Source organism: Salvelinus alpinus, chromosome 24 (assembly GCF_045679555.1).
Source record: "Salvelinus alpinus chromosome 24, SLU_Salpinus.1, whole genome shotgun sequence".
Classification (NCBI taxonomy): Eukaryota; Metazoa; Chordata; class Actinopteri; order Salmoniformes; family Salmonidae; genus Salvelinus; species Salvelinus alpinus.
The window spans coordinates 20,049,083-20,068,769 of record NC_092109.1 but is presented as its reverse complement, the minus strand read 5'-3'; the positions used below and the strand labels follow the sequence as shown (position 1 = coordinate 20,068,769).

Sequence of the window (19,687 nt, the reverse complement as noted above, 5' to 3'; positions counted from 1 at the left end):
AAATTAATCACTAACCTTTGAACAACTTCATCAGATGACAGTCTTATAACATCATGTTATACAATACATTTATGTTTTGTTCGAAAATGTGCATATTTATAGCTACAAATCCTGGTTTTACATTGTGAATATGGCGCCAAAATGTACCAAATTGTCCGGAGAAATTTTAGAGAGTCACGTAATCTAACCGAAAAACTCATCATAAACTTTGCTGAAAAATACATGTTGTACATAGAATTACAGATACACTGGTTCTTAATGCAACCGCTGTGTTAGATTTAAAAAAACAACTTTAGTAAAAAGCACAGCATGCAATAATCTGAGACAGCGCTCAGCCATTCTCCGCCATGTTGGAGTCAACGTATTCAACAAAAATACGAAATAACATCATAAATATTCTCTTACCTTTGCTGAACTTTCATCAGAATGCAGTGCCAGGAATCCTTGTTCCACAATAAATCGTTGTTTTGTTTTATAATGTCCATTTCTTCTGTCGAATTAGCAACTTTGGCTAGCATGGTGGAGCTCAAGTGTCCATCAACGTTTGGCGCATGGAACGAAAAATTCAAAAACTAATAATAAAAGTCGAATTAACTGGTCAAACTCAGTTGAGAATCCATCTTTAGTATGTTTTTCTCGTATGTATCCAATAACGTCCCAGACGGAGCATTTCTTCGTGTCTACTTAACGCATTGCAGACAAAGATATGGCGTTCCCAACTGCGTAGCAAAATACTGCCAATATGGCTGACCTGTCACTCCAAAAGCTCTCATTCGGTTCCACATCAGGCTAGACACCTCATTCAACGTTCTACAGCCTGTTGACATCTAGTGGAAGGCATATGAAGTGCATACAGATCCATAAATACAAGGCAATTGAATAGGCAAGACCTGTCACAGAGACCCATTTCAGAATTTTCACTTCCTGTTTGGAACTTTGCCTGCCAAATGAGTTCTGTTTTACTCACAGATATAATTCAAATAGTTTTAGAAACTTCAGAGTGTTTTCTATCCAATAGTAATAATAATATGCATATCATATGATCTAAAACAGAGTACGAGGCCGTTTAATTTGGGCACAATTATTTCCCAAAGTGGAAATGGCGCCCCCTATTAAGAAGAAGTTTTTAATGACCTAAGGCTCGTATTTCTGTGTGTTATTATGTTATAATTAAGTCTATGATTTGATAGAGCAGTCTGACTGAGCGATGGTGGGCACCAGCAGGCTCGTAAGCATTCATTCAAACAGCACTTTCGTGCGTTTTGCCAGCAGCTCTGCTGTTTATGAATTCAAGCCTATCAACTCCCGAGATTAGGCTGGTGTAACCGATGTGAAATGGCTAGCTAGTTAGCGGGGTGCGCGCTAATAGCGTTTCAAACGTCACTCGCTCTGAGACTTGGAGTAGTTGTTCCCCTTGCTCTGCATGGGTAACGCTGCTTCGAGGGTGGCTGTTGTCGATGTGTTCCTGGTTCGAGCCCAGGTAGGAGCGAGGAGAGGGACGGAGGCTATACTGTTACACTGGCAATACTAAAGTGCCTAGAAGAACATCCAATAGTCAAAGTATATGAAATACAAATGGTATAGAGAATTAGTCCTATAATTCCTATAATAACTACAACCTAAAACTTCTTACCTGGGAATATTGAAGACTCATGTTAAAAGGAACCACCAGCTTTCATATGTTCTCATGAACTTAAACGTTAGCTTTCTTACATGGCACATATTGCACTTTTACTTTCTTCTCCAACACTTTGGTTTTGCATTATTTAAACCAAATTGAACATGTTTCATTATTTATTTGAGGCTAAATTGATTTTATTGATGTATTATATTAAGTTAAAATAAGTGTTCATTCAGTATTGTTGTAATTGTCATTATCACAAATACATTTTAAAAATCGTCCGATTAATCGGTATCGGCCTTTTTTGTCCTCCAATAATCGGTATCGGTATCGGCGTTGAAAAATCATAATCGGTCGACCTCTAATATATATATATATACAGTGGGGAGAACAAGTATTTGATACACTGCCGATTTTGCAGGTTTTCCTACTTACAAAGCATGTAAAGGTCTGTAATTGTTATCATAGGTACACTTCAACTGTGGGAGATAAAAATAAAAAAAAAGAGAGCGAGAGAGAGAGAGAAATCCAGAAAATCACATTGTATGATTTTTAAGTAATTAATTTGCATTTTATTGCATGACATAAGTATTTGATCACCTACCAACCAGTAAGAATTCCGGCTCTCACAGACCTGTTAGTTTTTCTTTAAGAAGCCCTCCTGTTCTCCACTCATTACCTGTATTAACTGCACCTGTTTGAACTCGTTACCTGTATAAAAGACACCTGTCCACACGCTCAATCAAACAGACTCCAACCTCTCCACAATGGCCAAGACCAGAGAGCTGTGTAAGGACATCAGGGATAAAATTGTAGACCTGCACAAGGCTGGGATGGGCTACGGGACAATAGGCAAGCAGCTTGGTGAGAAGGCAACAACTGTTGGCGCAATTATTAGAAAATGGAAGAAGTTCAAGATGACGGTCAATCACCCTCGGTCTGGGGCTCCATGCAAGATATCACCTCGTGGGGCATCAATGATCATGAGGAAGGTGAGGGATCAGCCCAGAACTACACGGCAGGACCTGGTCAATGACCTGAAGAGAGCTGGGACCACAGTCTCAAAGAAAACCATTAGTAACACACTACGCTGTCATGGATTAAAATCCTGCAGCGCACGCAAGGTCCCCCTGCTCAAGTCAGCGCATGTCCAGGCCCGTCTGAAGTTTGCCAATGACCATCTGGATGATCCAGAGGAGGAATGGGAGAAGGTCATGTGGTCTGATGAGACAAAAATATAACTTTTTGGTCTAAACTCCACTCGCTGTGTTTGGAGGAAGAAGAAGGATGAGTACAACCCCAAGAACCCATCCCAAACGTGAAGCATGGAGGTGGAAACATCATTCTTTGGGGCTGCTTTTCTGCAAAGGGGACAGGACGACTGCACCGTATTGAGGGGAGGATGGATGGGGCCATGTATCGCGAGATCTTGGCCAACAACCTCCTTCCCTCAGTAAGAGCATTGAAGATGGGTCGTGGCTGGGTCTTCCAGCATGACAACGACCCGAAACACACAGCCAGGGCAACTAAGGAGTGGCGCCGTAAGAAGCATCTCAAGGTCCTGGAGTGGCCTAGCCAGTCTCCAGACCTGAACCCAATAGAAAATCTTTGGAGGGAGCTGAAATTCCGTATTGCCCAGCGACAGCCCCGAAACCTGAAGGATCTGGAGAAGGTCTGTATGGAGGAGTGGGCCAAAATCCCTGCTGCAGTGTGTGCAAACCTGGTCAAGAACTACAGGAAACGTATGATCTCTGTAATTGCAAACAAAGGTTTCTGTACCAAATATTAAGTTCTGCTTTTCTGATGTATCAAATACTTATGTCATGCAATAAAATGCTAATTAATTACTTAAAAATCATACAATGTGATTTTCTGGATTTTTGTTTTAGATTCCGTCTCTCACAGTTGAAGTGTACCTATGATAAAAATTACAGACCTCTACATGCTTTTTAAGTAGGAAAACCTGCAAAATCGGCAGTGTATCAAATACTTGTTCTCCCCACTGTATATATGTGTGTGTGTGTGTGTGTGTGTGTGTGTGTGTGTGTGTGTGTGTGTGTGTGTGTGTGTGTGTGTGTGTGTGTGTGTGTGTGTGTGTGTGTGTGTGTGTGTGTGTGTGTGTGTGTATTTGTATATATATGTGGGTATGTGAATGTATGTATATAAATATATATATTTACCCCAACAATATATGGGTGATTGGAAATTATGCAGACAATTACATTGATGGAAGCTACAAAATATCTGCAATATTAAAGCTGATCCACCCCCTAAAGAAAAAGAAAAACATTAGCTAGTTTGCCAACCTGGAATCTACATCATAAGATATTGACTGCCAACACTCTGTTCAGAGGCACTAAGTACTGTCCGTCGGTAGGCAAATGTTTGACAATCGTACTGGTATGTCTGCGCTTTAATCCGAACCCTAACGCTAACCCCTAACCCTAATTGTAACCCCTAACCCTAATTGTAACCCCTAACCCTAATTGTAACCATAAACCTAACCCCTAGGCCTAAAATAGCCTTTTCCCTTGTGGGGACCGTCTGAATTTTCCTTGTTTTAATATTCTTGTGAGGACTTCTGATCCCCACAAGGATAGTAAAACCAAAAAAACACAAGGGCTGTCACATGGAATAATACAGCTTGTGTATCATTGTTGTGATGAGGTTATGCTCCTGTGCTTTTATTGAATAAGAGAACCAGACACTGCTTGCCCTCTAGTGGACAAAGTTGAATACTGCAAACTCAACTATAATGAGATTTTCTAAAGTTGAAGTTCTCATTTTCACCACTGGGTAGCGCCCATAAACCCATCGCATGACAAACTAAGCCATACATGGTATCACAGAACATACAAAAAGACTCATGATAAAACTATTTACAGTGAATACTTGACTTTTCCTGTGTGATCAGTGTTATATCGACCCAATACTTTAAAACGTGTGCGCATCTGTGTGTTTGTGTTTGTGAGTCTGCATGTGTGTGTCTATGCATGCATTTGAATGTGTGTGTGTGTGCGCGTGCGTTGGTGTATGTGTTTATGTGTGTGTGTATGAGCATGGTTCTGTACTGACCTTCCTGCCAGAGAAAAGCATGCAGAGCTGGTGCATGGAGCCTCCGTTCTTGGTCAGCTCCTTCTTCAGGGTCTTGGGCGAGGGCAGTGACCAGCCTCCCTTGTGCCCGTGGCTCGCGTCCAGGCAGTTGATGGTGTTGTCTGAGGTGAAGCAGGTAGAGCGTGGGTCCTGCAGCAGACTGCCCTCGCTATGCGTGCGGCGCCACAGTGAGTTCTGGACGCTCAGCCGGCCGCCATGCTTCTCGCAGGCAGAGCCCTCCACCATACTACGGCGCTTACTGTCGCGGCGCTCTGGGTAGGCATCATCGCTGTCATCTTCTTCATCATCATCATCATCATCTTCTTCATCGTCTTCATCATCCTCGTCGTACTCTTCGTCGGTGTTGGGCGAGGAGAGAGCATCGGCGCTGAAGGAGCGGTCTAGGCGGAGTTCGGGAATGATGAAGGAGGAGGAAGAGGAGGAGGGGGGGGCGTTGGTGTCGGGGGGGTCTGACGGGGCCTCGTCATCCGTCGCTGAGGGAATCGCCTCTCCTCGCTCCTCCATCTCTCTTTCCCCACCCTCCTCTATCTCTCCTTCCTCCTCACCCTTCCTCTCCTCCTCCTCCTCTCTATCCCTCCAGATCTCGGGCTCGGTGCCCTCCATGCTCTTGCAGTCTTCTCCCTCGGTGGAGGGGGGCGGGGTGGGGGGCACCTTGTGCTCCTCTTCGTCACCCAGCGGGGTATAGACCTCCTCCAAGGGCGTGAGGGGCTCAGAGGGTTGTGGGCTGCCCAGAGTCAGGGGCACTGAGGGGCTAGAAGGGTAGGGGTAAAGGAGGTCCTCTTCGGAGCCCCGTGGCAGGGGTAGGCCTACTCCCAGCTCACATGGAGGGGTGTCCACTTTGGGCTCAAGCATCTGGAGACAGAGAAAGAGAAAGAGAGAGAGAGAGCGAGAGAGAATGAAGGAGAAAGAGAAAGAAAGGAGCATGAGTCTCTGGAGACCCATGATGCTATGCAGTCCCGTCCTGCTACCTCCCTTCCTTCTTCCCTCCCTCTTGCCCCACCTGCAACTTTTAAACCTCAGCCCAGCCATGAACCAAAGCAGTGAATCAAAACCTAACAGGAGCGGGATCCAAAAGTGACCTGTCTTCCACACCTTATCAACCACAAAGACACACACATAGGTAGAGGACACCCACAGAGAGAGAGACAGAGACACATAGACACACAGAGACACACAGAGAGACAGAGAGACACACAGAGAGACAGAGAGACAGATAGATTAGAACATATCACATTTATTAGTGCTGGGCTAAATAAAAAATGTGTACCCTCAGCTAATTCAGTTTTGGTGCAATGCACTTCACTAGTGACAATTCAAGGCATCAACATTTGAATTGCATCAATTAAACATGTCAAATAAGGAGAAGATAAAACAATCAAAGAAACCCATCGACAGTCAACCAGAGCCATGCTGAAATGCTCCCAATCACTAAAAAGCTATTAAGACACATCCAGTATTGTCCGATCAATAGAGAAACAAGCCTATACCCAGACCAGGCCTGATCTAAATCCTGTCCTATTGACAGCAATCCATTCCTATCCTATTGACCTGTGAAGTGTGTTACATGCCTAAGAAACTAATGGCTCAATACCAACTATCAACAACGTCCTGGTAAAGGTGAAGCCAGTGATTCTGGGTGTATGTGGAGAATTGTTGACTTTAGCCACGAAAGAGGAGCCACGTGAAATGAAGAAAGACAAGAAGAAGAAAGACACTCTGGAACACACTGTGATGGTAGGCTTCCCTTGCTGAGAGAGGACCTCATTGTACAGTTCACCAGCTACAGACTGATGATGACGGGGGCTGCTATTTTTACAGTGAATTGCACTTTTATAAGAGACACACCTATAAGAGACACACCTATAAGAGATAGGGCAGCTTAGAGAAAAACAGGACGGAAAACCGAGGACTTATTTTTTCTGGTGCATAATCTTTCACTCTATCCTCTCTCTCTCTCTCTCTCTCTTCCCTCCTCTGAACCAGAGGGGTGAGAGAGAGAGAAAGACCAATAGACGGCAAGGAAAAGTGAGGGCACTATCAGATTGGATGTCAAGGGAAAATACAATCCACAATTCTTCTGATAGTAATCCTAATAGTCCCTGCTCTGACCCTGTCATGTTTTAAACATCAAATACTGCATTTGTATGCATTATTTGGTTGAAAAAGTAAAGCTGAGATTTTAAATAGATAGAATGATACAAGGTTTGATTATAAACTTCTGTAAGACCATGGTAAATGCGTAAACGCAGATGCATGTACAGACACACTTTCTCTTTTTTTCAGTATCTCTCTCTGTCTCTCTTTTACACACATACACTCTCTCCCTCCCTCTCCAGTGGAGATATGGCAGGAGACACAAAGGAGCCACCTGTCCTGTCAGACACACATGTTCCATTTCAGAGCCCAGTCTAACAGAACCATCTACTACCGTACTGGGACACCTACACCCCCACACACACACACACACACACACACACACACACACACACACACACACACACACACACACACACACAATTCCCTTCAAGTGTCATTCACAAGAAAATCTCTACATATCCAGTGAAAAAAGAATGGTCGAAACACTCAATCACAAAAACACAACTCAACCTAATTCATTTCAGCTTTGTTCAGCACTGTCATGTGCTTCTGTGGCCGTTGGCTAAGAAGTCATTACTCTCTCTTTCTCTCCCGTGGCTGATCTGAAGGCAAAGGGGACAGAGGTTGAGAGTATTGAGAGAGGAGGATGAAAGAGACCCTTGACGGGCTAAAAGCTCTCCGTGTTACTGAGGAGAGGACTGGGGAGGAGAGGGGAGGAGAAGAGCGGAGCACAGGTAGGTCATCAATGATTAGCGTTACGCTATCAGACCACTAGCACCACCCTCATTACTCTCCCGGTGTAGCATCACATGAGCTAAATGGAAACATGAGATGGGATGGGTGGATGAAGAGAGGAGGAGTAGGGCAAGAAAGAGAGAAAAGAAAGTAGCAGATGAAAATAGGAGCGGAGAGGGAGAGCAGGAATATAAAGGACAGTCAAAATAATTGTGTTGAGAAACACTTAGCTGGGGCTGCTCCTTCCTTCTATCATAGAAGCCCAGGGCAGTTTGAGAGAACAAAACAGAACCATTAGACCCTTCTTCAATTACAAATAATCCCTCGCTCTGTGTCTCTGTCTGTTGCTGTCACCCCCCCTCTATTTTTTCTCTCTCATCCTTATCCCTAGGAAGAAAGAAGCACTGAACTGTCATGACGTGGCCCATTCTGGGTGTAGATCGTGCCTCCCCCTCTCTCACTCTTTCCAACACCTAGGTTCTGTTATCTCAGGTCGTAAATTCCTGGCAGAGACTCTCTCCCCCTTTTCATGCAGAGAGAGAGACAACAGAGTGAAACAAGGATTTCACGTGGTGAACTCCCAAATCCCCAAAATGGGAAAATGAAACAATATGTCCACTTGTGAGAAGGTGGGAATGGTCCATGAACACTTAAGGGACGGGTATGACAAGTGTGTTTCATTTGGTGACCTCAGAGAGGACAGGAAACACACATAACTATATATCTGAATGTGTATATTTCTCAATTATGGGGTTTGCATCTAACTCTTGTATAAAATGAATGAGTAAAGATGAAACTATTTGTGAAATGATGTAATGTGATGTTAAACCTTTAATGTGAGAGAAGTTCTTTCCCTTTGAAGTTTAACTAAGTCATTGGCCCTCCCCCGTGAGCACAGACATGATCTGGCATCATGGAACCACCCTCTTCTACTGTTACGAATATAAGCCCCTCCGAAGAAAATCCTCTCCAGACTAAGCAAACCCACAGCGTGAGCTGTGATTGCGAATAGTTAAGACCAAGCAAACCTCGGTGTAAGCTAAGGTGACACAGGTTTGAGTACCAAGACTAGAAAACCATACCATGTGGAGCATTGGCTACACGGCTAGAAATGGTTCAACTCTGAGACTATCGATCCCTACAGAATAAGAGCAAATCTTAGATGCTAATTACTAGTCTGCAGCTAAACATTATGTAAACCTGGGATGTGAATACCGACAACCGCCGAAACATCTATTCGATGAGAACATTTTTGATTGGTACTCTGAATTATCCATTCTAACCATGAAAGACTTCGATCTTCAGGGAAACAAAGAGAGAGAGAGACTCGGACGAACTCTCCAGCAGACGGACTGTATTCCAACAGAGAAGACAACAATGACATACATCGTAAATATGTACATGCAATTATTCTCGAATGAGTGGCCGTTCATGTGTGAAGGATTAGCATTTCAATGTATATAATTATAGACTGTGTAATTAATCCATTTTGTCTTTCCCGCTCTTTCTCAGTCCACACCCCCTTCCCTTTGTCCACCAAGCTGTCATATCGGTTTAGCCCACTAGAGAATCTTTCCTATCATTGTTAGTAACCAATATCTACTGTTTGTTTGTTTATGCATTTCTGTGATTATTTAGTTAGTTAGTAAATAAATGATTAAGCCAATTGGTGTATGGATGATCTATAGTAAAGGCTGAGTTCGTGTAGATAACCAACAATTTACGACGTTCAGATGAGACTGACGTGAGGTAAAGAATAATTCATTAAGACTAATTGATCAGATATTAAAATATCTGAAGAGTTACAGTTGAAGTCGGAAGATTACATACACTTAGGTTGGAGTCATTAAAACTCGCTTTTCATCCGCTCCACAAATTTCTTGTTAACAAACTATCGTTTTGGCAAGTCGGTTAGGACATCTACTTTGTGCATGACATAAGTAATTTTTCCAACAATTATTTACAGACAGATTATTTCACTTATAATTCACTGTATCACAATTCCAGTGGGTCAGAAGTTTACATACACTAAGTTGACCATGCCTTTAAACAGCTTGGAAAATTACAGAAAATTATGTCATGGCTTTAGAAGCTTCTGATAGGCTAATTGACATAATTTGAGTCAATTGGAGGTGTACCTGTGGATGTATTTCAAGGCCTACCTTCAAACTCAGTGCCTCTTTGCTTGACATCATGGGAAAATCAAAAGTTATCAGCCAAGACCTCAGAAAAAAAATTGTAGACCTCCACAAGTCTGGTTCATCCTTGGGAGCAATTTCCAAACGCCTGAAGGTACCACGTTCATCTTTACAAACAATAGTACGCATGTATAAACACCATGGGACCACGCAGCCGTCATACCGTTCAGGAAGGAGACGCGTTCTGTCTCCTAGAGATGAACGTACTTTGATGCGAAAAGTGCAAATCAATTCCAGAAACACAGCAAAGGACCTTGTGAAGATGCTGGAGGAAACAGGTACAAAAGTATCTATATCCACAGTAAAACGAGTCCTATATCGAAATAACCTGAAAGGCCACTCAGCAAGGAAGAAGCCGCTGCTCCAAAACCATCATAAAAAAAACAGACTACGGTTTGCAACTGCACATGGGGACAAGGATCGTACTTTTTGGAGAAATGTCCTCTGGTCTGATGAAACAAAAATAGAACTGTTTGGCCATAATGACCGTCGTTATGTTTGGAGGAAAAAGGGGTACGCTTGCAAGCCGAAGAACACCATCCCAACCGTGAAGCACAGGGGTGGTAGCATCATGTTTTGGGAGTGCTTTGCTGCAGGAGGGACTGGTGCACTTCACAAAATAGATGGCATCATGAGGTAGGAAAACTATATTGGATATATTGAACCAACATCTCAAGACATCAGTCAGGAAGTTAAAGCTTGGTCGCAAATGGGTCTTCCAAATGGACAATGACAACAAGCATACTTCCAAAGTTGTGGCAAAAAGGCTTAAAAAACTTCTTATAACTAGGGGGCGACATTTTACATTTACATTTTTACATTTTAGTCATTTAGCAGACGCTCTTATCCAGAGCGACTTACAGTAGAGTGCATACATTTTATTACATTTTTACATACTGAGACAAGGATATCCCTACCGGCCAAGAGCAGACGCTCTTATCCAGAGCGACTTACAGTAGAGTGCATACATTTTTATTACATTTTTTTTATTTTTTCATTTTTTTTTTTACATACTGAGACAAGGATATCCCTACCGGCCAAACCCTCCCTACCGGCCAAACCCTCCCTAACCCGGACGACGCTATGCCAATTGTGCGTCGCCCCACGGATCTCCCGGTTGCGGCCGGCTGCGACAGAGCCTGGGCGCGAACCCAGCCCAGCCTGGGCGCGAACCCAGAGACTCTGGTGGCGCAGCTAACACTGCGATGCAGTGCCCTAGACCACTGCGCCACCCGGGAGATATAATTTTCACTTTTGGATGAATCGGTGCCCAAATTAAACGGCCTCGTACTCTGTCCTAGATCATATGGTATGCATATTATTATTACTATTGGATAGAAAACACTCTGAAGTTTCTAAAACTGTTTGAATTATATCTGTGAGTAAAACAGAACTCATATGGCAGGCAAACTTCCAAACAGGAAGTGAAAATTCTGAAATGGGTCGCTGTGAAAGGCATCGCCTATTCAATTGCCTTATATTTATGGATCTGTATGCACTTCATACGCCTTCCACTAGATGTCAACAGGCAGTAGAACGTGGAATGAAGCGTCTAGCCTGATGTGGGACCGAATGAGAGCCTTTGGAGTGACAGGTCAGGCATATTGTCAGTTCTTGGCCACGCACACTACGCATGTGATGTCCTTGTCTGCAATGCGTTAGATAGACATGAAGAAATGCTCCGTCTGGGACGTTATTGGATATATATGAGAAAAACATCCTGAAGATTGATTCTCAACTGAGCTTGACCAGTTTATTCGATTTGTAATATCACTTTTTGAAAAAGAGCTGTAGCTGAGCGCTGTCTCAGATTATTGCATGCTGTGCTTTTTACTAAAGTTATTTTTTAAATCTAACACAGCAGTTGCATTAAGAACCAGTGTATCTTTAATTATATGTTAAACATGTATCATAAACTTTGATGAAAGATGAGTATTTCTCTATTTCACGTGGCTATCTGTAATTACTTTCGCTATTTTGGAGCCATTTCTGAACATGGCGCCAATGTATAAACACAATTTGTGGCTATAAATATGCACATAATCGAACAAAACATAAATGTATTGTATAACATGATGTCATATGACTGTCATCTGATGAAGTTGTTCAAAGGTTAGTGATTAATTTTATCTCTATTTGTGGGTTTTGTGAAAGCTATCTTTTCTGTGAAAAAATGGTGGTGTGTTTTTGGATATTGTGGTGAGCTAACATAAATATATGTTGTGTTTTCGCTGTAAAACATTTTAAAAATCGGACATGTTGGCTGGATTCACAAGATGTTTATCTTTAATTATATGTACAACATGTATTTTTCATCAAAGTTTTATGATGAGTATTTCTGTATTTCATGTTGCTCTCTGTAATTATTCTGGCTATTTTGGAGCCATTTCTGAACATGGCGCAATTGTAAAACCACGATTTGTGGCTATAAATATGCATATAATCGAACAAAACATAAATGTATTGTATAACATGATGTCATATGACTGTCATCTGATAAAGTTGTTCAAAGGTTAGTGATTAATTTTATCTCTATTTGTGGGTTTTGTGAAAGCTATCTTTGCTGTTAAAAAATGGCTGTGTTTTTTGGGATATGGTGGTGAGCTAACATAAATATATGTTGTGTTTTCGCTGTAAAACATTTTAAAAATCGAACATGTTGGCTGGATTCACAAGATGTTTATCTTTCATTTGCTGTATTGGACTTGTGATTTCATGAAATTATATTATATCCCTGGCTAGGCTATGCTAGTCAGCGTTTCTGATGACAGTTATCCCGGATCCGGGATGGGTGGTCCAGAGAGGTTTTAAGGACAACATTCCTGCTTTCTTACAGGTGCACCATAGTGGCAACATCCCTCCTCAACCTCGCTTAAGATACAGTCCACCCGTCCTTTTCTTTAGTGTCACTGATCTAACGTGAAAAAACGTGTTCCATTGATCAGCTTCCAACCAATCAGTCATGTTAGATTCAATGAGTGATTGCATTCAAGGAAAGGAGGATGCACTTTCAAAGTATTTGAAGACCTGGTTTTATGTTGGGAATAAACTTCAACACATTTGACTCTGTCACAGAGGAGCCTCACTTCTGTGGAGGTCTAACTGTAACTGAGCCTGAAGGACCTCGCAAACCAGACATAGAGGGGGAGACTGATATGGAACAGTATGTCCTCTTATGTCAATACACCTATGTCCTCGTATGTCACATCTCTGAGAATTGGGGTTGCTATTATGTCAATAAACCCAATGTCCTCATAAGTCACCTTTCTCTGAGGGTTGTGTCTAGTTAATCCACTAATGTCCTCACGTCCCTCTGAATGGGGCTGGCAGGTGGTTAACACGCATGAATTAGAGAGCATATTAGTGGCCGTCTGAGAGATCATTAAGAGGCGATTCATCTCCATACCACACATACACATGCACACACACAGCTCTGCATCAGATTTGTAAGTTAAAAACTTCTAGAGTCGATGTCCCCCACAGAAATCTATTAAGTATAATTGTAAAAAATCCTATGAAACTCCGAAATCTAGAGATATCTGTTTTTTGTGTGGGCTGCATCTCAATCCACCGGATCCACCGATGTCAGCCTTTCTCATCTATGGTGGAAGGTGACAGCGCCTCAGCAGGTGGATTCAGACCGGGAAACATCCAGAAAATCAGTCTTCTCACAAAAACGTCTGTTATTATCTGCAAACTTCTGTCTGTAGCGTCCAAACTGTTTGGGCTACACACTAATATGACCCCTTTATGGAAAGATGAGACCCTCTCTCTGCAGTTACATAAAAACGCTGTCTTCCATCCTCTCTAGAACGGTCAATTCTTAACGTAAAAACTCACGGCATTGTTATTTACGCGTCAATATACTGTCTGTGGAGCTGGGAGAGAGGAGGGGGAGAGAGATGAGAAGAGGGGAGGGATGAAAAGAAGGAGGGAGAGAGAATGGAGAGGGAGGAGGGAGAGAGAAGGGGGAGAGTGAGTGAGGGGGAGAGAGAAAAGGAGAGGGTGAAGGAGGGAGGGGGAGAGAGAAAGTCGACAGACAGAGGTGAGAGAGAGGAGAGTGAGGAAGAGAGAGATGAGAGGATGTGGAGGAGAGAGAGGGTAAACGAGGGAGGGGGAGAGAGAGAGATAAAGAGAGAGAGAGAGGAGGGAGATAGGAGGGAGAAAGAGATAGAGAAGAGAGAGGGAGGGAGACAGAGAGAGGGTGTAGGGGAGAAAGAAGGGGGAGGGAGAAAGATGAGGGGGTATAAAGAGGTAGAGAGAAAGAGACTGAGGGAGGGAAGGAGGGAGAGAAGCGTGAAACAGAGGAGAGGAGGGATGAGAGATAGGTCTGTCTGTGTGTGTCTCATCCTTTCAACTTTTTGACTGGAATGTTTTGACATAAGCATCAATTGGTTGAAATATTTTCCCATTGACTGGAAATGTATTGGCATTCAACCCTGTGACACCCATCTTTTCCCATTGAATGCAATGTATTGACATAAGCATCAATTGGTTGACACTCATCTTTTCCCATTGAATGTGATGTATTCACATACGCATCAAGAGGTTGACATATTTTCCCATTGGCACCTCAAAGCCCGCTGGGAGCATGGCCAATTGACATAATCTTCAATTGGTAGAACCATACGATTTTGCAAAAAGGATGACAGGATGACGTTTTCCTATGACATCATTTTAGGACACCACATTGTGAGAATATATTTGTGGATGAGCATGATTGCTTACTATCCAACCAGGTCACTGGAGAGCTAAGGCGTTCGTCCAGGTCCCTGTTCTCCCTCTTTCTCAACCGTTGAATACTCAAGTCAAACCGTGAGATCTTGTTGCACTTCAATATTAGTTGAGAAAGGGCTAGGCAATAGATTATCATTACTGACTGGCCACAATGACATGCATGGCCACCCTCCTCCGCCTATCCCTCGCTCCAAGGAGAGAGGGACGAGGCAGCAATGACTGTTTACCTGTCAAGGCCCTCCTTTGTGATCAAACAAAAGATCAAAACAATGGAGAAGAGGAATGGTCAGAATGAAGGAGGGGACGAAAAAGAGCTGTAGCGCAAAGAACAACAGGATGACAAAACAGGAAAGTGTTCCCATAAAACATATCATATTCATTAAACAGAATGAAAGTTCTCTAGCATATAGAAGCAGATGCATAACTCTCCTCGATGTGTTTATTACTACCCCTATCTCTAAATGTGTTGGACTCTGTCTCGTACCTCAGTTATTACTCAAAAATACATATTACTCCTGCAGTTATATTATTATTAAGATCTAGGAGCACAGTATACAGTTGATTAGATTTCCTTTTCCCTGGGGGTATCTTGCCCTTTGCTAAGAGAAAGTGAAGGTATAGAACAGCATATACAACACCATTATGCGACATGGGAGGAAATATTACAGCAATATTACAGGACAACACAGCGGTGCGTGGAGCGACACAATATTAGTCACTTTAGGGGACCTGGGGGCATCGGGAATAAGATTTATTAAAAGCAAGTCTATTTTCATTAATATTTCAGCACAACAAGAGGCCTATTTTTCACACCAACCTCCGCCTCGTCTCCTTCCTGGATGAGGTCATGAAAAATTGATGAGTAATTAAAAAATATCACTTCAACGCTCTGTGTCCCCGTACTATGATGCCTTACAGAGTCATCTTTTACAATGGCCGCTTGATATGACAGCCCATCTCTGGGGGTCAAGAGTCATGTTCAAAGACATTATCAATCCCAGCAGAAGGTCAGAGGGAAAATGTCAGTGACGTGATTACGGGGCTAGCTGGCTAGCTGTGTGACATCCCCTGCAAAGTCGATGTGACCACTGCAGGAAATCAAATCAAAGTTAATTTGTCACATGCGCCGAATACAACAGGTGTAGACCTTACAGTGAAATGCTTACTAACCAACAGTGCGATTTTTAAGTAAAAAATAGGTATTAGGTGAACAATAGATAAGGAAATAAATAAATACAACAGTAAAAAGACAGTGAAAAATAACAGTAGCGAGGCTATATACAGGCACCAGTTAGTCGGGCTAATTGAGGTAGTATGTACATGTAGGTATGGTTAAAGTGACTATGCATATATGATAAACAGAGAGTAGCAGTAGTGTAAAAGAGGGGTTGGCGGGTGGAGGGGTGGCAGGACACAATGCAGATAGTCCAGGTAGCCGGTTAGTCGGGCTAAATGAGGTAGTATGTACATGACTGTGTCCCTGTACTAAAACTGACATTTCTTATGCGTTTTGGAAGTTACATGCCTGAAACCTTGAACATATACTGCTGACACCCTGTGGAAGCCATAGGAATTGCATCATGGGGGCTAGAATTCAGTATGCCCCTATACTTTCCATTGTAAGAGCATGGTCTCTCAAAAAAGAAAAATGTTTGGTTGGTTTTTCTTTGGATTTTCTCCTACCATATCTATTGTGTTATATTCTCCAACATTATTTTTACATTTCTACAAACGTCAAAGTGTTTTCTTTCCAATGGTACCAAGTATATGCATATCCTGGCTTCAGGGCCTGAGCAACAGGCAGTTTACTTTGGGCATGTCATTCAGGCAGAAATTGAGAAAAAAAGTGGCCTAACCCGAAGAAGTTTTAAAGTGACTATGCATATATGATAAACAGAGAGTAGCAGCAGCGTAAAAGAGGGGTTGGGGGGGCGGGACAATGCAAATAGTCTGGCTAGCCATTTGATTACTCGTTCAGGAGTCTTATGGCTTGGGGGTAAAAGCTGTTGAGAAGCCTTTTGGTCCTAGACTTGGCGCTCCGGTATCGCTTGCCATGCGGTAGTAGAGAGAACCGTCTATGGGGGTGGGGTTCACTGGGGTGGCTGGGGTCTATGACAATTTTTAGGGCCTTCCTCTGACACTGTCTGGTGTAAAGGTCCTGGATGGCAGGCAGCTTAGCCTCAGTGATGTATTGGGCCGTACGCACCACCCTCTGTAGTGCCTTCTGGTCGGAGGCCGAGCAGTTGCCGTACCAGGCAGTGATGCAACCAGCCAGGATGCTCTCGGTGATGCAGCTGTAGAACCTTTTGAGGATCTGAGAACCCATGCCAAATCTTTTTAGTTTCCTGAGGGGGAATAGGCTTTGTCGTGCCCTCTTCACGACTGTCTTGGTGTGTTTGGACCATTCTAGTTTGTTGGTGATGAGGACACCAAGGAACTTGAAGCTCTCAACCTGCTCCACAAACCTGCGTTTGGCAGGTTTGTGTTTGTATGTGTATGTGTGTGCATGCGTGTCTACAACTGTAAGGGACACACTGACAAATCACCTCCACCCAACAACGCTGCCTAGATAGCCTCCTTTAGCCGCAGTGTGCGTTCGTAAGTAAAGGCCAATGATATTCCCCTCCACAGCCACATTACACAATGACACCAGCCAGAATGAAGAAGAGGGGGAGAGAGAGAGAAGGTGGACAGGGGGAGACAGAGGGAGATGAAGGGAGGAGACTTGGGGGAGAGGTGGAGTTAAGGTTGATGGATAACGCTGCAGAGGTAATAATGCCCCACACGACGGACCCAATTTCATTAACACCCTATCTGGATGTGTGTTCCGTCTTTTTCTCTGCCCTCTCTCTCGCTTTGTGCTTCTTCCTCTCTTATTTTGTGTCCACATATATGTTTCTATATCTATATCCATCGTTAAATTTGTTACGAATGGATTGTGTGTGTGAAGTTACAATACTCGACTTTACAAGTGTACTGTATTTCTCCATCTCTATGGCCGTGTCAGATTCCCCATACTTGTGTCCTACATAGTAGGCTTAAGGGGTATGAAAAAATAGAAAGTGTTACAGTGTGTGAACATTTGGAAAATGTAATATGCTTTAAATGCCGCGATGTCATACTCGTTTCAACTTTTCATCTAGTATGAATTTGCTGCACAACATTTAGGAAGTGAATAGTCTTTTCAGACCCAATTGTTTGGCAACAGCTGATAATCAGATAAGGTGACAGATAATGCTGTACCAAAATGAATGAATGTTGAGGAACAACCTAATTTGCAGTATGGATGAGCCTAGTATGTTTATGTGTTGCATACTGCATATGTTTTCACTAACCCGTGTTCTAAAGAGTATGTAGTGTGGTTAGTACACAGCGTATACTTTTCCAAAACAGAAGGCAAGAAGAATTTTGGGCACAGCCTCTATCAACCCCAACCCCCCTTCCCTCTCTCTCAGTACATAAACTTGTAAACTGGCCCTCACCCTCTCCTCATCGAAACACACAACAAACATGTTGACAGACGTTCCTCGTGACTGACATACGTACCACTTGCTATTCCTGTCCTCTATAGGTCGATACACTGCTAAACTGTTGACAGAGGGTGTGTGATCATTGGTTGCTCATGCGCACGGTGTGCACACACTCACACTAGCCAGTGAGATCTTAAAGAGCAACTGAACGCACCGATTCTGAAAGTGTTTTTTTGTCGCTCATTAAAGAAAACAAGATTTCATTCTTGGGGTTGTGGTTCGATGTGGCAGTTACTGATATTTGTCCTCCATGAGGCACCAAAGGACTTCCTCAAAATAGTCAGAATGAATCTAAGATCAAGACATCTGTAATTAATTTTAATGTTTTTGCAGAGGAGGTTTTAGTCTATCAATTTTACATCTAGCTAAGGTGCAGTTTTTCTAAAGTAAAAAAAATGGTGTTGTCTTACGTAAACAAAGTCCGATCCGCTAAACAGCTGGGCAGGTCTGTCTCACTGTCTGTGTGTTCTGCTATATGATTGGTTAGACCTCAATCACCACAGCTGTTCATCCCATGTTAGTGGGTAAGTGGGCATTGTCGAAATCAAAACCCAACCATCAGATGTATTTATTTAACCTTTATTTAACTAGGCAACAAATTCTTATTTACAATGACGGCCTAATCCAGCCAAACCCGGACGACGCTGGGCCAATTGTGCGCCGCCCTATGGGACTCCCAATCACGGCCGGTTGTGATACAGCCTGGATTCGACCAGGGTGTCTGTAGTGACTCTTCTAGCACTGAGATTTAGTGCCTTAGACCGTTGCGCCATTTGGGAGCCCTTGGGAGATAAGTCATGATGATCTCTTGTACAGAAATTTCACCGACCTCTGTTTGTCGGTAATCAGATAAATGACGAAAATGAACTTACTTGCATTTTTTGTCAATTTTGGTACTGGAATAAATGTTTCTGGCTAATATCGATGTTACATATGCTGTTTTCAATGACAGAAGTTGGTTTTCGAGTTCAGGTCTGCTTTAAAAAGGCAAAAATATCATTTCTCCTTAGTGTGTTCCTTGTTTTTCCCTCTCCCATCTCTCTGTTCTCTCTCTTTCTCCGTGATCTTTCTGTCAAGGAGAACTGTGGCTGGATTTGCACAGTCAGAGCTGTGAGCTCATGACGATCCTCTTGCAGCGATGAGATGATGCAGATGACGTAATGAGTTCTATGATTTACGGACTCCGATGACAGTACAGAGAAGGCCAAACCAAGTTAAAACCTGATTTATCTATCGACATATGAGCTGATTTGAAATGTCTGATTTGAAATGTCTGTATTTTAGCAAATTATTCTGACATAAAAAAAAGAAACAAAAGAAAAGAGAGAACACAGACAAAACCAAACTTCCTAAAAGTAGATAATAAAATGCAGGTTATCCAAACCTGAGGTGACAAACCAAGAACCTGCGTTGATTTCCTTTTCTCTGCTCACCTCTCTTTCTTGCATTATTTCCTTTACTACCAAAAATAAAAAACCCTCCTATTTTCCTAAAACAAAGAATACCAGCAACATCAACAAAACCATCAAAAACAACCCCCATGCATTCAACGTTAGGCTACCTTATAAATACACAATTTGCTCTATCTATTAAAAGCTACAAACTCACCTATAGAGTGTGTGGGTAGGTCTATCACTATGGAGATAGTATATCTT

At 42.7% G+C, this 19,687-nt stretch overlaps 1 protein-coding gene across 6 annotated transcripts in view; it reads right to left on the bottom strand.

Annotated features, from left to right (window-relative positions):
* Positions 1-19,687, bottom strand: part of rgs3a (regulator of G protein signaling 3a) — a 228,559-nt gene that overhangs the window by 59,059 nt on the left and 149,813 nt on the right. For all 6 annotated transcript variants that reach the window (XM_071363911.1, XM_071363913.1, XM_071363912.1 and 3 more), the window contains one exon: positions 4,697-5,587. In XM_071363911.1, coding sequence (XP_071220012.1) covers positions 4,697-5,587 — 891 coding nt within the window. The remainder of the gene's footprint in view (positions 1-4,696; positions 5,588-19,687) is intronic.